Source organism: Salvelinus alpinus, chromosome 5 (assembly GCF_045679555.1).
Source record: "Salvelinus alpinus chromosome 5, SLU_Salpinus.1, whole genome shotgun sequence".
NCBI lineage: Eukaryota > Metazoa > Chordata > Actinopteri > Salmoniformes > Salmonidae > Salvelinus > Salvelinus alpinus.
This window is the reverse complement of record NC_092090.1, coordinates 98746099-98770358: the sequence shown is the minus strand read 5'-3', so window position 1 is coordinate 98770358 and position 24260 is coordinate 98746099. Positions and strand designations below refer to the sequence as shown.

Genomic DNA, 24260 nt, shown 5'->3' with positions numbered 1-24260 from the left:
GTGTGACCACGATTTGTCTCATGCAGCGTGACACATTTCCTTCACATAAGAGTTGATCAGGCTGTTGATTGTAGAATGCTGTCTCACTCCTCTAATGGCTGTGTAAAGTTGCTGGATATTGGCCGAAACTGGAACACGCTGTCGTACACGTAGACCCAGAGCATCCCAAACATGCTCAATGGGTGACATGTCTGGTGAGTATGCAGGCCATGGCAGAATTGGGACATTTTCAGCTTCCGGGAATTGTGTACAGATCCTTGCGACATGGGTCCGTACAGGACCCCGAAACATGAAGCGATTCATGTTATCAATGGAAATTTGAATGCACAAAGTGTTTGTAACTTATACCTGCCCCATACCATAACCCCCCCATGCGGCACTCTGTTCACAACGTTGACGTCAGCAAACCGCTCACCCACACGACGCCATACACAAGGCCGGTTGGCTCTACTGCCAAATGTTCTAAAACGACATTGGCCTCCTTGCCTCCTTGAATACACTTTGTGCATTCAAATTTCCATTGATAACATGAATCGCTTCATGTTTCGGGGTCCTGTACGGACCCATGTCGCAAGGATCTGTACACAATTCCCGGAAGCTGAAAATGTGGTATGGTAGAGTGGTATGGTAGACTTATGGTATGGTATGGTAGACTTATGGTAGAGAAATTAACATTATCTGGCAACAGCTCTGTTGGACATTCCAGCAGTCAGCATGCCAATTGCACGCTCCCTCAAAACTTGAGACATCTGTGGTATTGTGTTGTGACAAAACTACACTTTTTTTTTTAATTGTCCCCAGCAGAAGGTGCACCTGTGTAATGATCTTGCTGTTTAAAATCAGCTTCTCCATATGACACTTGTCAAAGGAGAAATGCTCCCTAACAGGGATGTAAACAACTCTGTGCACCAAATTTAAAGATTTCTGGGATCTTTTATTTCAGCTCATGAAACGTGGGACCAACACTTTACATGTTGCGTTAATACCATTTATGTCGCTTATGCCTGGAAACAGCCCTGCACATAAACAAAGTGGAGATGTGATAACGTAGCCATTTTATCATCACGTGGACTGGTGTCACTAGTCCACGTTTCTCTCATTAGGGGACCGAGCGGATGGCTTCAAAGACCCGTTGCAGGGCCGGAACAAAGCAGCGCCCCCACAATGGCGTCCTTGTTGCCTAACAAAAAAACACTGCTCCCCGAGGTAGAGTCCTGCATCGAGGTAGAGTCCCACAGTTCCCTGTGTTTGACCCAACTTTTTTATTTTATCAAATCAGCCGGCGGGTGGAATGAAAACATTCTTTCAACTCGCTGTTCAGAACAATTATATTGCAGGTTGGAAACAGTTTAAATCAAGATACACTTTTTTTTTTTTTTTTTACCCAGGAGTCGTTTTGTGAATTCCACTGTGAGCGGCGAGGCAGACAGGCAGAGGTAGGCTAGCAGTCACACAGCGAGAGAAGAGCAGGGAACTGTCCATTGGCAGACCTATTCGTCCATTGGCAGACCTATTCGTGTGGTGCTGAAAACATCCTTAAAATTTGTCCGAGAGCAGAGTTTATATTCTAGCGACGGGTATCGGTAATCTAACGAACGGAGGTCACAGCTCGATCTTTAGATAAAAACATTTAAAATACTGCAGAACTATTTGGTGGAATGTGCTTTCCGGCTGCCTGAATGGTCAAGTTAAATGTCTAGACACATTGACTAGTGTTCTATTAAGGCATCATTTAATTTTCTTCTGTTATATAAAATATAATACATTTTCTTCTGTTATATCACATCATGATTTATTTCATATTCCATCAGGATTTATTTTATTATACTACAAATCAGCATGTTTTTTGTTTTACTGTCAAATAGGTGTCTTGACAGTGATAAAGGCTCGGGAAATAAGTATTGTTTGCTAATTTACAAAAAACAAGGCTGTGTCATTACACAGCCATAGGCTTCTACAAGCAAACACCACGGCTGAGGTTACTGCATTTGTGAAGATGTGTGTTCCACGATATAATAGAACCAGTTGATATTACCACAACGTAATTCATAGAGGAGAGAAAGGGGACTGACCACGGCAGGAGCCAAGTCCACGTGGGCTAACAGCAGCCTACATTCTAGATTGGCTTAAATCCGTCTCAGATCAACGTCCTGTCAACTCTTTAGGGCTGTGAAAGGACAGCGGCGCACGATTCTCTCATCACACAGTCTGCTAATGAGAAATTAGCACTGATAATGTATACACGATAAAGCAGTGATAAGCTCTTATAACCTCGGGCGGTAACCTCTCGGGCAGTGACCTCTCGGCCGTAACCTCGGGGCCGTAATCTGTGTCACAGGTCGGATCTGATACGAGTGTCACGGGTCTGGGTCGGATATGATTGTCACGGGTCTCTGGTATTTTAACGGACTCTTCCGGAAGGACGCCCTGAAATTATTATTGATGCTGCTGCTCGTTGCTTTTAAAAACGAGTGGCGTGTTTAGCTTGTTGTTAGCCAATCAGAAGTCATCAAAGCAGCACTAGGCTACAGTCATAGGGCCTCCGTGGGGAGGGGGTGTGGTCAGGAGATATCTAACCAATGGACGATGGAATTAAACGTTTAAAAAATGATTATTTAATTAGGCAAGTCAGTTAAAGAACAAATTCTTATTTTCAATGACGGCCTAGGAACTGTGCTTTGTTCAGAGGCAGAACGACAGATTGTCAGCTCAGGGATTTGATCTAACAACCTTCCGGTTAACTAGGCCCAACGCTCTAACCACTAGGCTACCCTGCCGCCCCTCCACTCTAACCACTAGGCTACCCTGCCGCCCCTCCACTCTAACCACTAGGCTACCCTGCCGCCCCTCCACTCTAACCACTAGGCTACCCTGCCGCCCCTCCACTCTAACCACTAGGCTACCCTGCCGCCCCTCCACTCTAACCACTAGGCTACCCTGCCGCCCCTCCACTCTAACCACTAGGCTACCCTGCCGCCCCTCCACTCTAACCACTAGGCTACCCTGCCGCCCTGCCGCCCCTCCACTCTAACCACTAGGCTACCCTGCCGCCCCTCCACTCTAACCACTAGGCTACTCTGCCGCCCCTCCACTCTAACCACTAGGCTACCCTGCCGCCCCTCCACTCTAACCACTAGGCTACCCTGCCGCCCTGCCGCCCCTCCACTCTAACCACTAGGCTACCCTGCCGCCCCTCCACTCTAACCACTAGGCTACCCTGCCGCCCCTCCACTCTAACCACTAGGCTACCCTGCCGCCCCTCCACTAACCACTAGGCTACCCTGCCGCCCCTCCACTCTAACCACTAGGCTACCCTGCCGCCCCTCCACTCTAACCACTCTAACCACTAGGCTACCTGCCGCCCCTCCACTCTAACCACTAGGCTACCCTGCCGCCCCTCCACTCTAACAACTAGGCTACCTGCCGCCCCTCCACTCTAACCACTAGGCTACCTGCCGCCCCTCCACTCTAACCACTAGGCTACCCTGCCGCCCCTCCACTCTAACCACTAGGCTACCCTGCCGCCCCTCCACTCTAACCACTAGGCTACCCTGCCGCCCCTCCACTCTAACCACTAGGCTACCCTGCCGCCCCGAGGATAGGCTACAACGACCAAGAGCCAACAAGTAAGGCTGCTTTGTTGTATTTCTGAACAGAGTCGTTTGTTACTGTGTAGGATGAGAAAGCACACGCAGCGTCAATTAGCCTAGTTCGTTTTTCCCCCGGTTTGACGTAGTCAAGACAGGTACTATGTAATCATGTTGGATGATAAACCAACCTGGCTATAGCAGCTATTAGGTTACTACAGCACGAGTCAGCTTGGTTGGTTGCAGTCTCTCATCTCTCCCTGTCAGAGCATCACCTCTCTCATCAGCTCTGGTTCATAAAGGAGCTTACAAAATGGACTTTTCTGCTCGGATTTGGATCCGACTAGGTCTATACAGAACGGGTCTAGTTGTCCTCGGGTCTGTCCGGATGGGAAATCATTTTTTTGGACCCATGAAGGCCTCTTCTCCATTACTCATGACGATCTATATATAAACATTAGCCTAAACAGAGCCAACTAGCTAGCTAGAGTCATTACCATCAGTGGTAGGAAACTGTTTGTGTTCGGATTGTACTGGAACTGGAACTGTAATAAAAAACTGTAGCGGCCTTGAACTCAAGTTGTGCCAAGTGAGTGAACTCAAACTAATGAGATATCAAGCAGACAGAGGAGGCAAGCAGCAAGAGAGACACGAGACTTTATAGAGAGAGAGAGAGAAAGGGCCCATCCCAGTCTCTCTCCCTAAAGAGCCTGGCCTCTCTGCCTGGCCTCTCTGCCTGCCTACTTGACAGAGACCATATGGTTCAGGATCTCACTAAATCAGTCTAAATCCTTTTGTACACACACACGGAAATGCAGTGGCTATAGAGTCCATTTATCTCCCAGAGTGCCTTAGGAGAGATGGTTTGTTAGGGGGCTTTTTGCCCTGCATACAGAGGAGGAGAGTCCATTTATCTCCCAGAGTGCCTTAGGAGAGATGGTTTGTTAGGGGGCTTTTTGCCCTGCATACAGAGGAGGAGAGTCCATTTATCTCCCAGAGTGCCTTAGGAGAGATGGTTTGTTAGGGGGCTTTTTGCCCTGCATACAGAGGAGGAGAGTCCATTTATCTCCCAGAGTGCCTTAGGAGAGATGGTTTGTTAGGGGGCTTTTTGCCCTGCATACAGAGGAGGAGAGGGAGAGAAAGAGCAGGGCAAGGTAGGAAGACAAAAAGGAGCCTCTCCGTACAGGAGACTGATGTGGTCAGGACCAACAACATTTTCTCAACATTGACTAACAAGGCCACGAGCCCCCCTCACACACAGACAGACACGAGCCCCCCTCACACACAGACAGACAGACACGAGCCCCCCTCACACAGACAGACACGAGCCCCCCACACACACAGACAGACAGACACGAGCCCCCCACACACACAGACAGACACGAGCCCCCCTCACACACAGACGTCCACGAGCCCCCCTCACACACACACAGACACGAGCCCCCCTCACACACAGAGACACGAGCCCCCCCTCACACACAGACAGACACGAGCCCCCCTCACACAGACAAGGCCATACAGATATGAGCCCGAAATAGATAAAGGAGTCCACATGCTTCCCCATTCGGGAACAGTTTGTGGACATTTATTTATTTTTTTTTGAAATGTGCAAGTCAGTAAAACCTAAGTCAATGATTGGTCAACAGTAGGGATTCTTCAAAGAAGCGTTTGTTGTCATTCAACACGAATCGTTTTTCACGCACATTCTGTGACCATCCGGCATCCGCCTATTCTTACGGAACAGCCGCAAACAACGACCCTCCAGTCTCTGTCTAGAACTGCAGAGTAGAGGGATGTGTGGTTTTGGTAACTCGATATGGGGCGGCAGGGTAGCCTAGTGGTTAGAGCGTTGGACTACAAACAGGAAGGTTGCAAGATCAAATCCCCGATCAGACAAAGTGTAAAAAGGGTTAGGGTTAAAAATAATAATGGTTTTAAATTAAATTGGGCATTCTGCTCCTGAACAAGGCAGTTAACCCACTGTTCCTAGGCCGTCATTGAAAATAAGAATTTGTTCTTAACCGACTTGCCTAGTTAAATACAAATATTCACCACCACTAAACCAACCATTAGTTTACTACTAGAAAGAGACAGGGAAGAGAATTGTTTTGTAATTTAGCTAAAAACACCTCTCAATCACCCATTAAAAGCTTCAGTCCGTGATTGGTTGTTCTCCCCCAGCTAAAAATGGTAGACAATGTAAAGCCTATATATTAATAATTTAAATGACTATTAAACAGATGAATTTCTCCATCCTGTGTGGCTGGATATTCTCTCAGCTTGTGTTTTGCCACTGCCACATCGACACAGGTCAAATCCCACTCACACCCAAGCGACAGGCTCAAGGGCGTTCTTAAAAAGGCAGAATTGATCTGGGAGAGACGATTGTCGTCGTTTTCCCCCCAAACTGTAGACCCTGAAAAAACACGTAAGGAGATGAGAAGAGGAAGCCACTTTCGACTATAGGGATATATATATATATCTATATATATATATATATCTATCTATAGGCCCTAGTCTGGTGACTAGAGGGGATGTCATGGTCCCTGATGCTACAGCTTCTTTGCTTTTAGTAAATGTTTCGTTGGCTCTCAATAGCATATTTAACTATCAGTCTCCATGGAAATGTTCCATTACTTGTGCTAATTTTGTTAGCATTCTAGCATCAATGGGCTTGGTTTTGGGGTTTTTGCCCCCCCCTTGTGTACTAAATTGATAATACATTAAATCCCAGGATGAGAGAAGGACGGTATCTGACCCCCCCCCCCAAACACTCTCTGATATGCCGTGCCATGTAACCAAGAGAAAAAATAAAAGTAATGTATCATTTTTCCACTGGGACCGCTTTGCAAGCCTTGATCTCATCCACCAGTCTCCCCCCTCCCTCTCCTCTCTCCCTCCCTCCTCCCTCCTTCCTCCCCTCCTTCCTCCCTCCCCCGCTAAAGAGACCATTATTCCATACTCATCCACCAGACAGAATCTTCTGTACAGACAGACACTGTAAACAAGTAATGATTCAGTTAGACATGAGAGGTCTTGAAGAAAACACATTTTCTTAAAGTCTGGATAAATGAATCCGGCAAAGAGTTTCGGTTAGCCGGTAATAGCCGGCTTTTGGCCCCCCAAAAATATGAAGATAGATAAAACTGGCGCCGGCCAATTTTCCCGGGAGAAGAAAAATCCCATTGTGAAAATGATTTTTAAGCCTATTCATTGATTAAAATACCAGTCCGTGTAGAGTTCTCTGCTACTCTGTGCTTTTATAAGCCCAAGCAATGTAACAATTCAAAATGGTGTGTTTAAAAAAAAAAAAATTATAATAATAATCGATAGCCACGTTTAAAAAAAAGATTCTTCCAAAGTTACAACACGATGATGTTCGAGAAATACTATGCAGATATAAATGGTTGTGGGACCAAAAAATAATAATTTGAGCAGAGTAAGCTTTTGGCGGGTAGTTGATAGATTCTGCACCAGGAGAGTAGATCAGCCCCCTTCACGGAACACTGAGCACACTTATCACGTTCTGGAACTTTCCAGGCGTTCTGGAACTTTCCAGGCGTTCTGGAATCCACGGAAGCCCTTTGATAAGGAACATTGTCTTGTTTGACAAGACAGGCAGGGTAATTATGAAGCCTCTACTGTATAAAACAGCTTTATCCTAGATTTTAAAAATCGGTCTAATTAGCTAAATTTGTTACAAGGATGTCAAACATGAAACAGAGCCTAATCTCTGAACACAATGTGGATTTGGAAAAAAGAGAGACTTAGCCTCTTGCTTGAAAAGCAACAGTCTAGGATTTGCTTTTATCAGCAAAAATGGAAGCCGCCCACTTGTTTTGGTACACAGCTAAAACTAGCGGCATTCATTACAATCTCACCCTGCTCCTGCTCCAGCTGTGAACCTTTATGGAAAAACAAGCAGCAGCATCCATGCTTTTGAAAAAGGAAATTCAATTTGACCATAGGAGCCGATGCACGACAGACCTCTAGAACCAACGTGACGTCCACTATTCCCAAAGTGAACGTCAAAAGGCTTGGGGTGGAACGACTGCAAACCCCATGCTACTAAAATAGAGCTATGCTGTAAAAGCAGGTTTGCCCATTTTTGCTAAATGGCTGTAATAAAACACTAGTCTAGACATGTATTTATTTCAGAGTTTTCCCCCCCCTCCCCAAAACCTTTCCTCAACCTCCACTCATTTGGTGTAATCCAATACAAGCACACTTGCATTCAATTGGTCAATTAATCATCAAGCCCATGTAGTTAAAATCGGTTGTTGATCATTACTAGACAACCATTTAAGTAGATTTTCAAGGTGTTGCCATAGATGTTAAAGTAGATTTAAGTCAAAACTGTAACTCGGCCACTCAGGAACATTCACTGTCTTCTTGGTAAGCAACTCCGGTGTAGATTTGGCCTTGTGTTTTAATTGATGAAAAATAATACATGATTTAATATATTATTTTTCAACAGCTCTGGTGAACATTACTGCAGTCAGCATGCCAATTACACACTCCCTCAAAACTTGAGACATCTGTGCCATTGTGTTGTGTGTGACAACTGCACATTTGAGTGTCCTTTTTGTCCCCAGCACAAGGTGCACCTGTGTAATGACCATGCAGTTTAAATCAGCTTCTTGATATGCCACATGTCAGGTGGATGGACTATTCTTGGCAAAGGAGTAATGCTCACAAACAGGGATTTAAACAAATTTGTGCACAACATTTGAGAGAAACAAGCTTTCTGTGTATATATGGAACATTTCTGTGATCTTTTATTTCAGCTCATTAAACAACATGGGACCAACACTTTACATGTTGCGTTCATATACGTGTTCAGTATATTTCATAGAACAGACATGCTTCTGTATTAGGCTGTGTCTTCTCCAAACCAGCCCGTTTCTATCTTCTGTAGAACATGTGGGGGGGGGGGGGGGGGGTAGAGCTGTGATCCTAACAGACTTTTTGGTTAAATACCTATTAGACTAGACTTTGCATGCAATGGCACAGGGCCCAGTACAGGATGTTAGAAAAGCAGGGAAACGGTGACGTACTTCTCCTGACAGATGATTTACTGTTGCCTTTTAGAAGGGAAGAAAGAGGAGTGACAACATAGTAGCGAGGGAGGGAAGGAGGGAAGGGAGTAGCGAAGGAGGGAAGTAGCGAAATAGCAAGGGAGGGAAGTAGGGAAGTAGCAAGGGAGGGAAGTAGGGAAGGGAGTAGCGAAGGAGGGAAGTAGCGAAGTAGCAAGGGAGGGAAGTAGGGAAGGATGGAGGGAAGTAGGGAAGGATGGAGGGAAGTAGGGAAGGATGGAGGGAAGTAGGGAAGGATGGAGGGAAGTAGGGAAGGATGGAGGGAAGTAGGGAAGGATGGAGAGTAGCGAGCGAGGGTGGGTGGGGAGTAGCGAGCGAGGGAAGTAGCGAGCGAGGGAAGTAGCGAGCGAGGGAAGTAGCGAGCGAGGGAAGTAGCGAAGGATGGAGGGAAGTAGGGAAGGATGGAGGGAAGTAGGGAAGGATGGAGGGAAGTAGGGAAGGATGGAGGGAAGTAGGGAAGGATGGAGAGTAGCGAGCGAGGGTGGGTGGGGAGTAGCGAGCGAGGGAAGTAGCGAGCGAGGGAAGTAGCGAGCGAGGGAAGTAGCGAGAGAGGGAAGTAGCGAGAGAGGGAAGTAGCGAGAGAGGGAAGTAGCGAGAGAGGGAAGTAGCGAGGGAGGATAAGGCAGACTACTCTGCTGTTTTCAACAGACTTGGCTTCCCTTAGATCAGCTTTCATTCAGAGTGGAAGATGGATGCTACTGCAAGGCTCGTGCAGTAGTACTCAGTTCATTCTGTATACCGGAGGGGAAACGGGGTAAAAAACTAAACACTGACCTAACAAGGACAACACACTGAAATGAGCGGTTACACAAACAAGTGCAGGGGGGGAAAAAAATCAGGATAACAATCAAACACGGCCTGAGCTGGATGTAATGGAAACATTTTAACAACCAATGGGCCGAAATTTCAACTGGTCTGAGCTGATGCACGGCGGAGAGAAAACGCCAGCCTCTTCCCTTTAGACTTGACTGACCTAATTTCCCCTCGCACTACAGCTCAATTCTGGTGTGTACGGCAACGTCTGTCTGGCGAATGTGAACGACAAGCACGAAGGTCTATGCAGTCAGCTTTCTTTAGTTTAAAAAAAAAAAAAAACATTCTCGGGGTCAGTTCATTAAGCACCCGGCGCCACACAGAACACTAACAGGGAGGGACTACCTGAATATTTTTGTTATGTTTTGCAAAACGTTGTGCTACAGCGGGCCCTAATGAATGTAACCCAGGTGTGCACGGCGAAGAGCACCACAGAAGCAGTAAGACGAGAAGCGTGTGCATGTGACTGTATCCAAGTCGATGTGAGCAGCCAGACTTAACCCTGGCCATATATGGTAGCATGTCTTGTTGTCCAGTCTAGAAGTCGACCGATTAAATCGGAATGGCCGATTAATTAGGGCCGATTTCGAGTTTTCATAACAAATCGGAAATCGGTATTTTTTAGGACATCGATTTGGCTGAGACACCTTTATTTAAATTAGGCAAGTCAGTTAAGAACACATTCTTATTTACAATGACGGTCTAGGAACAGTGGGTTAACTACCTCGTTCAGGGGGCAGAACGACAGATTTTTACCATGTCAGCTCGGGGGATTCAATCTTGCAACCTTACGGTTAACTAGTCCAGCGCTCTAACCACCTGCTTTACAGGGCCGTTGGTGCATATGGCACATTCACTGTGCTGTTTTCAACGAGTCAAATATAAACCTCAGCCTATTAGTTAATGTGCATGGAGTGAAAGAACCTGTTACCACGGAAAACCTCCCCCCCAAGAGGCTCTCTTTAAATAACATGTGTCGAGATCAATTGAGTGTTGCAAAAATAGGAGTAGGCTACTCATTGCATGTCAATCAAGGTAAAAATCAGGGATTTTTCTGCCATTGTAATTCTCAGGCGGGGAGCCTAAACCCTGGCAGTAACCACAAACTTTGCAAAAATAATTCAGATTTAAGGGGAGTAGCTGAAGGATAACTAAATACATCTTGTTCTCATTTGCAGTTGATAACTTGTGTTACGGGTAGTCGCATGACTTGGTCCCACCTCTGCAGGTAGGTCTGCAAAGGGTTGGAAACTTTCCGGTAAATTTGAATAATTTCCCATGGGAAGTTAAGCAAAATTCGAGGGCTTAAATTAATCAAAAAAAAGTTAACATAACAGTGACCCTTTTTTGTGGGATACACATAAAGGCAATTCTAGATCATGTGGAAAATAATTTGTTAAACTATCCGTGATTCAATGGAATTGTAACCCTCTGCATGCACAGTGCATTCTTCCATCACATGTACAGCTGATTCTCAAGATCTTGCACACTAATGAGATGCTATTGAGCCCACACTACTACACTGTCTGAGCCAAGGACTACATGCTTTCTGTTAAGTTTTGATTACAATACTGGGTGGGGTGAATATATTTTATATGACATATACATCATTTTTGTTAACTAGTAAATAGTAGCCTACAGCAAAGTGTGTTTAAATCATTTCTAACCATTTCTGCTAGTAGTTTTTGCTACCATGTGAGTTTTAGCTTGCTTGAGCCTGCTAACTGAGGAGTGTTAATTCACCTGTTTCCATACATGTTTCATTTTAAAGCATTTATCTTACAAAGGAGTTGTTTAATCTAACTGCTTAACTATTTATCTGTACATGGAGTTGTATTTGTTTTATTTTCTACTTATTTTTTTCAAATCTTTACAGGAAAATGCCACAGGCACTATCTGATGTGTGGAGACATTTCATTGCAGCTAATGTAGAAGGAAAAGCTGTGTACATTTTCAAATACTGTGCCAAATCACATGTAAAGAATGCAACAAAAAATGCAGAATCTGGCCAAGTGCATAAAGTTCCCTCAGCGCTCACAACAAGCAATCTCTGACAAAAGTCCCTCTATTCGAGGTGAAAATGATGAATCAGACACCTTATCGATTAGCAACAGCTCATGGTCCTCCTGGAAGCAGAAGTTTATTTTGACTCAGGAATGTGGTCAGAGAAATGCTAATCAATGTCTTGCTCGAGCTGTGTATTCAACTGGTTCAGCTCTGATGCTCACAGACAATGTGTATTGGAAGAGATTTCTGAATGTTCTCCAGGCATACACCCCTCCAACCAGACATGCTTTACCAGACACACTGGTCTCTACATTTCAGATGAACTGAAGGCAGTCGTCAATGACCTTGGACCACAGAAGGTATTTGCACTGGTGACAGACAATGCTGCGAACATGAAGGCTGCTTGGTCTAAAGTGGAGGAGTCCTACCCTCACATCACACCCATTGGCTGTGCTGTCTCACACATTGAATCTGCTCCTCAAGGACATCATGGCACTGAAAACAATGGATGCACTCTACAAGAGAGCCAAGGAAATGGTTAGGTATGTGAAGGGTCATCAAGTTATAGCAGCAATCTACCTCACCAAGCAGTGTGAGAAGAATAAGAGCACCACATTGAAGCTGCCCAGCAACACCCGTTGGGGTGGTGTTGTCATCATGTTTGACAGTCTCCTGGAGGGGAAGGAGTCTCTCCAAGAAATGGCCATATCACAGTCTGCCGAGATGGACAACGCCAAAAAGAGGATCCTCCTGGATGGTGTATTTTGGGAGAGAGTGGTAAGCAGCCTGAAACTCCTGACACCTATAGCAGTAGCCATTGAACTGATTGAGGGAGACAATGCCATCCTGTCTGATGTTCAGACTCTGCTTGCAGATGTAAGAGAGTTAAATCCGTACTGCCCTGCCCACTTCACTGTTGCTCCAAGCAGAGGAAACTGCAGTTCTGAAATACATCAAAAAGCAGGAAGACTTCTGCCTGAAGCCCAAACACGCCGCAGCGTACATGTTGGACCCCAAGTATGCTGGCAAGCGCATCCTGTCTGGTGCAGAGATCAACAAGGCTTATGGTGTCATCACTACCGTGTCTCGCCACCTTGGCCTGGATGAGGGCAAGGTTCTGGGCAGTCTGACGAAGTACACTTCCAAGCAAGGGCTTTGGGATGGAGATGCAATATGGCAGTCGTGCCAACATATCTCATCAGCCACCTGGTGAATGGGACTTTGTGGATCTGAGGCTCTTTCCCCTGTTGCCTCCATCATCCTCCAAATCCCACCAACATCAGCCGCCTCAGAGCGCAACTGGTCCTTGTTTGGGAACACACACACACACCAAAGCACGCAACAGGCTGACCAATACAAGGGTTGAAAAATTGGTGGCCATCCGGGCAAATTTGAGGCTTTTTGAGCCTGACAACGAGCCATCCTCAACAAGGTCGGAAAGGTGACAGTGAAGATGAGGGCTCAGAGTCTGATGTTCAAGAGGTGGACATTGAGGAGGTCCAGGGAGAAGACATGGAAGCCTGAGAGGAAGACAACCAAAGCTTTAGTTTCTAGACTATCATTTTACAGATGTATGTTGAAAACGTGTTTGGGAGATGCAATGGATCATTGGGGATCATTCAATATTCCCTTTGTTGTTCAGTGAAATCACCACATGTGAAGAGTCAACTCATTTAAGTTAAATTCTTAACAACATTAAAAAAAAATGTAAACATTTTTGGGGGAAGGATTTAATAATTTGCCATGTCTACTTATGGTCGGGTAAAAGTTTGTTTCTGTCTCTATATGATATGGTAAATATATCCTATGCAACAAAAAAAAAATCTACATTTAAATGCTATATTCATTTGCATATATTTCCATTAATTCCAACAGAAAACACTTCTGAATATTCCCCAAAATGTGCAACCCTAGTTACAGCCTTTAGTTTTCCCATTTATATGTCAAGGTTTGACATTTGGCACACCGGTTAGTGTCACCTCGTTAGTCAGTATGTGTTACACCTGTGCTGTCCCAGGTGTTATTTAAGAGCGTCTGGCCCAGGTGATATTTAAGAGCGTCTGGCCCAGGTGATATTTAAGAGCGTCTGTCCCAGGTGATATTTAAGAGCGTCTGGCCCAGGTGATATTTAAGAGCGTCTGTCCCAGGTGTTATTTAAGAGCGTCTGTCCCAGGTGTTATTTAAGAGCGTCTGGCCCCGGTGATATTTAAGAGCGTCTGTCCCAGGTGTTATTTAAGAGCGTCTGTCCCAGGTGTTATTTAAGAGCGTCTGGCCCCGGTGATATTTAAGAGCGTCTGGCCCAGGTGATATTTAAGAGCGTCTGTCCCCGGTGTTATTTAAGAGCGTCTGGCCCCGGTGATATTTAAGAGCGTCTGGCCCAGGTGATATTTAAGAGCGTCTGGCCCAGGTGATATTTAAGAGCGTCTGTCCCCGGTGTTATTTAAGAGCGTCTGGCCCCGGTGTTATTTAAGAGCGTCTGGCCCCGGTGATATTTAAGAGCGTCTGGCCCAGGTGTTATTTAAGAGCGTCTGGCCCCGGTGATATTTAAGAGCGTCTGTCCCAGGTGTTATTTAAGAGCGTCTGTCCCAGGTGTTATTTAAGAGCGTCTGTCCCAGGTGTTATTTAAGAGCGTCTGTCCCAGGTGTTATTTAAGAGCGTCTGGCCCCGGTGATATTTAAGAGCGTCTGGCCCAGGTGTTATTTAAGAGCGTCTGGCCCCGGTGATATTTAAGAGCGTCTGGCCCCGGTGATATTTAAGAGCGTCTGGCCCAGGTGATATTTAAGAGCGTCTGGCCCAGGTGATATTTAAGAGCGTCTGGCCCAGGTGTTATTTAAGAGCGTCTGGCCCCGGTGATATTTAAGAGCGTCTGGCCCCGGTGATATTTAAGAGCGTCTGGCCCAGGTGATATTTAAGAGCGTCTGGCCCAGGTGATATTTAAGAGCGTCTGGCCCAGGTGATATTTAAGAGCGTCTGGCCCAGGTGATATTTAAGAGCGTCTGTCCCAGGTGATATTTAAGAGCGTCTGTCCCCGGTGTTATTTAAGAGCGTCTGGCCCCGGTGATATTTAAGAGCGTCTGGCCCAGGTGATATTTAAGAGCGTCTGGCCCAGGTGATATTTAAGAGCGTCTGGCCCAGGTGATATTTAAGAGCGTCTGGCCCAGGTGATATTTAAGAGCGTCTGGCCCAGGTGATATTTAAGAGCGTCTGGCCCAGGTGATATTTAAGAGCGTCTGGCCCAGGTGATATTTAAGAGCGTCTGGCCCAGGTGATATTTAAGAGCGTCTGGCCCAGGTGATATTTAAGAGCGTCTGGCCCAGGTGATATTTAAGAGCGTCTGGCCCAGGTGATATTTAAGAGCGTCTGGCCCAGGTGATATTTAAGAGCGACTGGCCCAGGTGATATTTAAGAGCGTCTGGCCCAGGTGTTATTTAAGAGCGTCTGGCCCAGGTGATATTTAAAAAGTGACTGGCCCAGTGCTCCAGTTGTCTTGAGAGATGTGGAGATCTAGGTTATTGAAACGCGTAGGTTATTGAAACGCTCGTGTAGTTTGTTACTGCTGCCGTTATAACCAACAACAGCCCCGATCTCCCTTTTTATCTTCCAAAACACCCAAGTCCCATCCCACCACTTGGCCCAATGCCTACCCTAACACAGACTGGATGGATAATGAGATGACTCAAAATGGCACCCTATAGGGGCCAATAGGGCTCTGGTCAAAAGTAGAGCACTACGTAGGGAATAGAGTGGCATTTGGGACGCAAGCAATGAGTTGAGTTTGAAGCTAAATAATTTGGAACAAAGAGGCGACGAGAGACAGCGATGCATCGTGCCAGAGGTATTCTTTACAGGGTGCTAGAGTAGGACAAGGAGACACAATCGCACCCATTCATTACCATTTACAGAATGCTAATAATGCTAATGTGTTCTGAAAGTATTCACACCTCAACTTTCCCCCCCCCCCCCCCGAATTTTTTTTGTGTTACAAGTCTGAAGACAATACCACACAAGGTCAAGTGCAATTATTTGTTTAGAAATGTTTACAAAATGTTAAAAGCTGAAATGTCTTGACTCAAGTATTCAACCTCTTTGTTATGGCAAGTCTGAATAGGTTCATGGACGGTGTGCCATAAGTGTTTAAATGTGATCTTTTTAATGACTTCAGCATCTCTGTAAAGGTCCCTCAGTCGAGCAGTGATCTTCAAAACACAGATCCAAACCACAAAGACCAGGGAGGCTCCCCCGACGCCTCGACAAAGACCAGGGAGGTTCCCCCCCCCCCCCCCCTCGACGAAGACCAGGGAGGTTCCCCCCTCGACAAAGACCAGGGAGGTTCCCCCCTCGACAAAGACCAGGGAGGTTCCCCCCTCGACAAAGACCAGGGAGGTTCCCCCCTCGACAAAGACCAGGGAGGTTCCCCCCTCGACAAAGACCAGGGAGGTTCCCCCCTCGACAAAGACCAGGGAGGTTCCCCCCTCGACAAAGACCAGGGAGGTTCCCCCCTCGACAAAGACCAGGGAGGTTCCCCCCTCGACAAAGACCAGGGAGGTTCCCCCCTCGACAAAGACCAGGGAGGTTCCCCCCTCGACAAAGACCAGGGAGGTTCCCCCCTCGACAAAGACCAGGGAGGTTCCCCCCTCGACAAAGACCAGGGAGGTTCCCCCCTCGACAAAGACCAGGGAGGTTCCCCCCTCGACAAAGACCAGGGAGGTTCCCCCCTCGACAAAGACCAGGGAGGTTCCCCCCTCGACAAAGACCAGGGAGGTTCCCCCCTCGACAAAGACCAGGGAGGTTCCCCCCTCGACAAAGACCAGGGAGGTTCCCCCCTCGACAAAGACCAGGGAGGTTCCCCCCTCGACAAAGACCAGGGAGGTTCCCCCCTCGACAAAGACCAGGGAGGTTCCCCCCTCGACAAAGACCAGGGAGGTTCCCCCCCCCTCGACAAAGACCAGGGAGGTTCCCCCCCCCACGACGCCTCGACCAAGACCAGGGAGGTCCCCCCCCCATGCCTCGACAAAGACCAGTGCCCTACGGGCCCCGGTCAACAGTAGTGCCCTACATTAGAGCACTACGGGCCCCGGTCAACAGTAGCGCCCTACATTAGAGCGCTATGGGCCCCAGTCAACAGTAGTGCCCAACAGTAGTGCCCTACATTAGAGCGCTATGGGCCCCAGTCAACAGTAGTGCCCTACATTAGAGCGCTACGGACCCCGGTCAACAGTAGTGCCCTACATTAGAGCGCTATGGGCCCCAGTCAACAGTAGTGCCCTACATTAGAGCGCTATGGGCCCCAGTCAACAGTAGTGCCCTACATTAGAGCACTACGGACCCCGGTCAACAGTAGTGCCCTACATTAGAGCACTACGGGCCCCGGTCAACAGTAGCGCCCTACATTAGAGCACTACGGGCCCCGGTCAACAGTAGTGCCCTACATTAGAGCGCTACGGGCCCCAGTCAACAGTAGTGCCCTACATTAGAGCACTACGGACCCCGGTCAACAGTAGTGCCCTACATTAGAGCACTACGGGCCCCGGTCAACAGTAGCGCCCTACATTAGAGCGCTATGGGCCCCAGTCAACAGTAGTGCCCTACATTAGAGCACTACGGACCCCAGTCAACAGTAGTGCCCTACATTAGAGCGCTATGGGCCCCAGTCAACAGTAGTGCCCTACATTAGAGCGCTATGGGCCCCAGTCAACAGTAGTGCCCTACATTAGAGCACTACGGGCCCCGGTCAACAGTAGTGCCCTACATTAGAGCGCTATGGGCCCCAGTCAACAGTAGTGCCCTACATTAGAGCGCTACGGGCCCCAGTCAACAGTAGTGCCCTACATTAGAGCACTACGGACCCCGGTCAACAGTAGTGCCCTACATTAGAGCGCTACGGGTCCCGGTCAACAGTAGTGCCCTACATTAGAACGCTACGGGCCCCGGTCAACAGTAGTGCCCTATATTAGAACACTACGGGCCCCGGTCAAAAGTAGTGCCCTACATTAGAACACTACGGGCCCCAGTCAACAGTAGTGCCCTACATTAGAACACTACGGCCCCGGTCAACAGTAGTACCCTACATTAGAACGCTACGGGCCCCGGTCAACAGTAGTGCCCTACATTAGAACACTACGGGCCCCAGTCAACAGTAGTGCCCTACATTAGAACACTACAGCCCCGGTCAACAGTAGTACCCTACATTAGAACGCTACGGGCCCCGGTCAACAGTAGTGCCCTACATTAGAACACTACGGCCCCGGTCAACAGTAGTGCCCTACGGGCCCCGGTCAACAGTAGTGCCCTACATTAGAGCGCTATGGGCCCCAGTCAACAGTAGTGCCCTACATTAGAGCGCTATGGGCCCCAGTCAACAGTAGTGCCCTACATTAGAGCACTACGGGCCTCGGTCAACAGTAGTGCCCTACGGGCCCCGGTCAACAGTAGTGCCCTACATTAGAGCGCTATGGGCCCCAGTCAACAGTAGTGCCCTACATTAGAGCACTACGGGCCCCAGTCAACAGTAGTACACTATATAGGGGGTATGGTGCAATGTCAATTGGGACACACACAGACCTCATTACACTAAACACTGCAGGTGAGGTGGAACTAACACAGGTGATCGTGACAACCAGAAATGGCTGGTCTTGCTGTTGACCTGGGGGGGGCATTTCCTAGAACTTTCTCTTGAATGTAAACATTGGCTGTTTGACATGCACACACACCAGGAGTTTCCGTTAGTCGGTAATAGACGGCCGATAAAATGAAAAGCTGATATAAAAAGTGCCCCAAAAACATTACCATCACAAAATAACATGTTAGCCTAGTCATTACAGGAAATAGCAGTCGATTAAAAATAAAAATAAAAAAGTATTTCAAACAGTCATGCTTATCGGTCTATACCCTTGTTAATGTTATGTTTTAAAATGTTCATTTGCATAATTTTGAAGATTTATGATACAGATTGAGAGCGGAAAAATACTACTCTAGTAGAGCTGCTGCTTACAGCTCCTCAATGTAACGTGCACCAAACAGAGGAGTTTCAGGCTATTTCTTCGAACGGTGTCGAGAACGACAGAGTAGGAACTACAGAAGTCAAGAAAAGTGTCCGTCGAGCGATCAGTTGAGGAAGAGAGATAATAGACCAATGGTGACTAGCTCACAGATGACTTCCTGTCGCTAAAGTCTGCTTATCAACTCTGAGGTCACCTTCTCAGAACAGAGCGTAGACGGGGGAAATGATCGAGTTCCTGCTCATCACCAGATACCACTCTGCTGTGTGTGTGCTCCTTCATCAGTAGATCGCAACCAGTGGTATATAATGACTAGTGTTGAAAACAGCACGATTAACAGCACACGTTAAATGTCAAGGCAAATCAACAAAGAGACCCTATATTGGCTTGGCAAAGGATAGAGAAAACGTTTAAGGTTAGGTAACTCACACCTATAGACTAGAAAATATTCTCTGTTTGAGGCGTCGAGGGAATCTCATGTTTTTCATTGAACAGCTGCTGCTGACTAATGGCAGGAGGAAACAGAGTAGTGGGGGTTTGGAGAGGGAGGGAGAACAAAGGGGGGGTCTGAGAATTATTCATTGAGTTAGTTCTGGACACAGAGAGTTCAGTCACATCAGCAACGACCCGCTAACTGACGCCACCAGCCTGCTAGAGGGACGGCAGGGTTAGAGGGGGACACAGAGAGCAGTCACACCAACAACGACCCACTAATAGACACCACCAGGCCGTATGGGGACAACCAGGGAGAGGAGAGGGGCCATATGGGGACAAGCAGGGAGAGGAGAGAGGGGCCGTATGGGGAGAACCAGGGAGAGGAGGGGCCGTATGGGGACAAGCAGGGAGAGGAGAGAGGGGCCGTATGGGGAGAACCAGGGAGAGGAGAGAGGGGCCGTATGGGGAGAACCAGGGAGAACCAGAGAGAGGAGAGGGGGGCCGTATGGGGACAACCAGAGAGAGGAGAGGGAGGCCGTATGGGGACAACCAGGGAGAGGAGAGAGGGGCCGTATGGGGACAACCAGAGAGAGGAGAGAGGGGCCGTATGGGGACAAGCAGGGAGAGGAGGGCAGCCAGATAGGACCACTGATTGCCAATAACTAGATTAAATCATTATTCAAAATGACAAATGTAACTGAGACTTAATGATATTTTAGTTTAAAATGACCAGACTAAATAAAATACAAACGTAAATGCCAAATGTAAAACACTGGTGTGTTAATGATGCGCGAGGATTATCTAACTAGTATTTCGCAATGAAAAAAGAAATCTATGAAAACGAGTCCACTCTCGTTAAACGACAACCAAGACTTTATTCAAGAGTCCTCTACTGTTGACCAATTACCGACAAAGGGGCGTAGACTTCAGCTTGCCTCGAGAAAACGGTGCCCCGAACAGCCGGAAAAAAGCAAAAAGAACTCGCCGAAGCAGACAAATGAACACACACCTCACTGTGCACAGCCAGCTGTTTGTTTTTTAAATGATAAGTGGTAGAACAGGTAAGGTGGTTAGTCAGTGATGTGTTGCTAAGTGAGAGGAGAACACCTGTATGACTCAGGAAGCAGTCTAAAGGCTAGATGTTGACTCAAACAGATTTGACGTTGTTAGTATCAGGGAGCTGTTGACTGGTCATTTTTGCAGGACTTGTAAACTTTTCTATGTTACAGTCAACTAAAGACTAAGACAGAGTGGTGGGGCTTTGAGTGTAGGCCCATGTTCAAAAAGGCAATATTGTGGAAAGTTCTAGAAAGAAATACATAATGTAGAACAAACTTGCCTCCCTGATATGTACTGTTAGTTTTCTGGGAGAAAGAGCAATACTGCCCTACCAAGCAAAAAAGTTACTGCCAATTGGGTGACAAATGTGTCATTTTTGCTACATTAAATGCATGCTTAATCTTGTGGACAAGTATCCTGCCTCTATTGTATTGTGTTTTGGAGAAAATGGGGGTCATGTTAGCAGTAACTGCATCAAGTTACTGTGTAACCAAGGTAAATAAAAAGCTATTTTTCTCCGTTCTACGCTATGAGCAGTGACTGCCTTTTGACTTGGTAGGGCAGAATAGCTAAATAGCTTTGGGGTGAAAATGGTTTAAACCCCTTTATTGAAGACAAACAGCCAGTGGATGGAAGTGTATGTACTGGATGGGTACAGGGCGTGTCACAGACACCGATGTGGTGCTCCCGAACAAGTTATAACACCTTCTTTGAGGATAACACAGTGCCGTCGACGAGACCCGCTTTGAGGATAACACAGTGCCGTCGACGAGACCCGCTTTGAGGATAACACAGTGCCGTCGACGAGACCCGCTTTGATGATAACACAGTGCCAACGACGCGTCCCGCTTTGAGGATAACACAGTGCCAACGACACGGCCCGCTTTGAGGATAACACAGTGCCAACGACGCGTCCCGCTTTGAGGATAACACAGTGCCAACGACGCGTCCCGCTTTGAGGATAACACAGTGCCAACGACGCGTCCCGCTTTGAGGATAACACAGTGCCAACGACGCGTCCCGCTTTGAGGATAACGCAGAAATGTGTCTGTTACTTGAAGCACCTTCGGCAGCGATCACAGCCTCCAGTCTTCATGGGTTTGACGCTACAAGCTTGGCACACCTGTATATGAGGACTTTCTCCCATTATTCTCTGCAGATCCTCTCAAGCTCTGTCAGGTTGGATGAGGAGCTCTGTCAGGTTGGATGAGGAGCGTTGGATGAGCACAGCTATTTTCAGGTCTCTCCAGAGATGTTTGATCAGGTTCAAGTCCGTGCTCTGGCTGGGCCACTAGGAGATTCGGAGACCTGTCCCAAAGCCACTCCTGCATTGTCTTGGCTGTGTGCTTAGGGTCGTTATCCTGTTGGAAGGTGAACTGTCGCCCCAGCTCGAGGTCCTGAGCAGGTTAAAGATCTCTGTACTTTGCTCCGTTAATCTTTTCCTCGATCCTGACTAGTCTCCCAGTCCCTGCAGCTGATAAACAGCTCCACAGCATGATGCTCATGTGTTGCTACCATGCTGTTGTCTTAGGTCTCTCTTCATGTAGTGTTGTCTTGGTGTCTTTTGTCCTATATTTTTATTTATTTAAAATGTATTTGTATTTTTCATCCCCTGTCCTCACAGGTTGCCTTTTGGTTATCATTGTAAATACGAATTTGTTCAACTGACTTGCCTAGTTAAATATAAATATTAAAAACAGTGGCGACCCGTCTTTAAATAAATAAAAGAAATTTTGCCACCATGCTTCACCGTGGGGATGGTATTAGCCAGGTGATGAGCGGTGCCAGGTTTCCTCCAGACGTGACGCTTGGCATTCAGGCCAAAGAATTTAGTATTGGTTTCATCAGACTAGAGAATCTGGTTTGTCATGGTCTGAGAGTCGTTTAGGTGCCTTTTGTCCATCTCCAAGTGGGCTGTCATGTGCCTTTTACTGAGGAGTGGCTTCCATCAGACCAGACTATCATAAAGGCCAGATTGGTGGAGTGCTGCAGAGATGGTTGTCCTTCTGGAAGGTTCTCCCATCTCCACAGAGGAACTCTGGAGCTCTGTCAGAGTTACTATCAGGTTCTTGGTCACCTCCCTAACCAAGGCCGTTCTCCCCAGATAGCTCAGTTTGGCCAAGCGGCCAGCTCTAGGAAGAGTCTTGGTGGTCCCAAACTTCTTCCACTTAAGAATGATGGAGGCCAGTGTTCTTGGGGACCTTCAATTCTGCAGAAATGTTTAGGTTCCTTTCCCCAGATCTGTGCCTCGACACAATCCTGTCTTGGAGCTCTACGGACAATTCCTTCGACCTCGTGGCTTGGATTTTTGCTCTGACATTCACTGTCAACTGTGGGACCTTTATATAGACAGGTGTGTGCCTTCCCAAATCATGTCCAATCAATTACATTTACCACAGGTGAACTCCAATCAAGTTTTCAGAAACATCTCAAGGGTGACCAATGGAATAAGGATGCACCTGAGCTCAATTTCCAGTCTCATAGGAAAGAATCTGAATACTGATGTAAATAAAAGGTTTTCATAATTGTTTGCAAATTTGTTTTTGCCTTGTCATTATGGGGTATTGTGTGTAGATTGGTAAGAAAAACATGTAATTTATATAACGCTGTAATGTAACAATGTGGAAAAAGTTAAGGGATCTGAATGCAAGGTATTTGGGTGAAGCCCATCCTATTCCTCTACATATACTATTCTATCCTTCAGATATCTACACAACACACTGCTCGTCCTAATATTTCTAAATGCCATTCTTTGACTTAAGATCCATGTGGTTGTGTATTGTTAGATATTACTGCACTATAGGAGCTAGGTTACATAAGCATTTCGCTACACCCGCAATAATAACATCTGCTAAATATGTGTATGCGACCAATACATTTAGATTTTATGTACTTAACGTGCAATAGTCTAATGTTATATAAAAGAGAGATGACACACCTTCTGCTATGAGTTCTTCCACCGTGACTTGATACCGGCCCACGGCAAACACTTTCCCAAAGTAGTTACTGACGACTCCAGAGCTCGATCCGGACCCGGAACCTCCTCCCGGTCCGCCGCTCTCCGACTTCGGCATACGGGAAAACTTCTTCATTCTTTGCTGTCGAGACTGACCTACAAATACAGTCCTTTGGTTCAACTACGGTCGACAGTAGCCAACTTTAATGAAGGATTCCTGACCCCCCCCCCCCTTTCTACTTATGCCAAATGTTGTTATCTCGCATACTCTTTGAAATGACTTGACTTGCACTTTAACGTCATGACACAGCAAGGCGAAATTATCAGGCGAGGAAATGTTGCTCCTCTTGACCGACTGGTCAGCGGTTTAGCTAGCTATCTGGCTAACAACTCTGCCTCCGAGTTGACAACAAAATGTGCTTGTTAGTTTTGGTCTTTTGACGTTAAAGCGAGATAATGAGACAGTAGATCCACGCTGTTAGCTAGTTACCCGTGTAGTATCAGCTAGCTAGCGTGTGGCTATCAGGCACTCGTTGCTGCACCAAAACAGTCTGCAGACAGTAGTAGGCAGACGCTTCAACAACGAGCGCTAGAAGGCATGTTAAAGCACGAAAGAGCATATATCACGATACCGGTGTTGTGAGCACGGTATGCGACTCCGTCTCGCTAGCTGGCTGGCTATAAAATGTCCAACTGCTCCTTTTGTCAAACGATTCGTCGAAGAACCACTTGCCTTCAGCCCGCTACTTCTCTGGGACACTTCTCGCTAGGCTTGATGGTTGGCTAACTGTCTTCACTTGCTTCTATCAAGATAAGCTAGCTACGACCACATGTAACCACCACCGTGCAATCCCACCGAAACTCCGCACGAACCGTTCATTAAATATCGCGTGCAATTCCGGTGGTTCGATTTATTTTATCATGTCTTCGGCCTCGTGTCTTGTTGATACCAGCCAGGCGCAGGCTCGGTAAACTTCGACCTCCTTCTTGACTAACCCAGCTCTGTCCGTCCCCTCCTATTGTTATGATTGGTTTGTTATTGTCCAATCAGACAGTTGACAACCTAACCCAGCTCTGTCCGTCCCCTCCTATTGTTATGATTGGTTTGTTATTGCCCAATCAGACAGTTGACAACCTAACCCTGCTCTGTCCGTCCCCTCCTATTGTTATGATTGGTTTGTTATTGTCCAATCAGACAGTTGACAACCTAACCCTGCTCTGTCCGTCCCCTCCTATTGTTATGATTGGTTTGTTATTGCCCAATCAGACAGTTGACAACCTAACCCTGCTCTGTCCGTCCCCTCCTATT

The 24260-nt window shown here is 47.0% G+C and overlaps 1 protein-coding gene across 2 annotated transcripts in view; it reads right to left on the bottom strand.

Moving 5' to 3' along the window:
* The window catches only part of LOC139577336 (BMP-2-inducible protein kinase-like), a 68632-nt gene extending 44661 nt beyond the window's left edge, over positions 1-23971 (bottom strand). The window contains exon 1 of one of the 2 annotated variants that reach the window (XM_071404370.1): positions 22934-23971. In XM_071404370.1, coding sequence (XP_071260471.1) covers positions 22934-23087 — 154 coding nt within the window. In that variant the 5' untranslated portion in view covers positions 23088-23971. The remainder of the gene's footprint in view (positions 1-22933) is intronic. The other variant, XM_071404369.1, reaches the window with a different exon arrangement.
* Between the last annotated feature and the right edge of the window lie 289 nt (positions 23972-24260).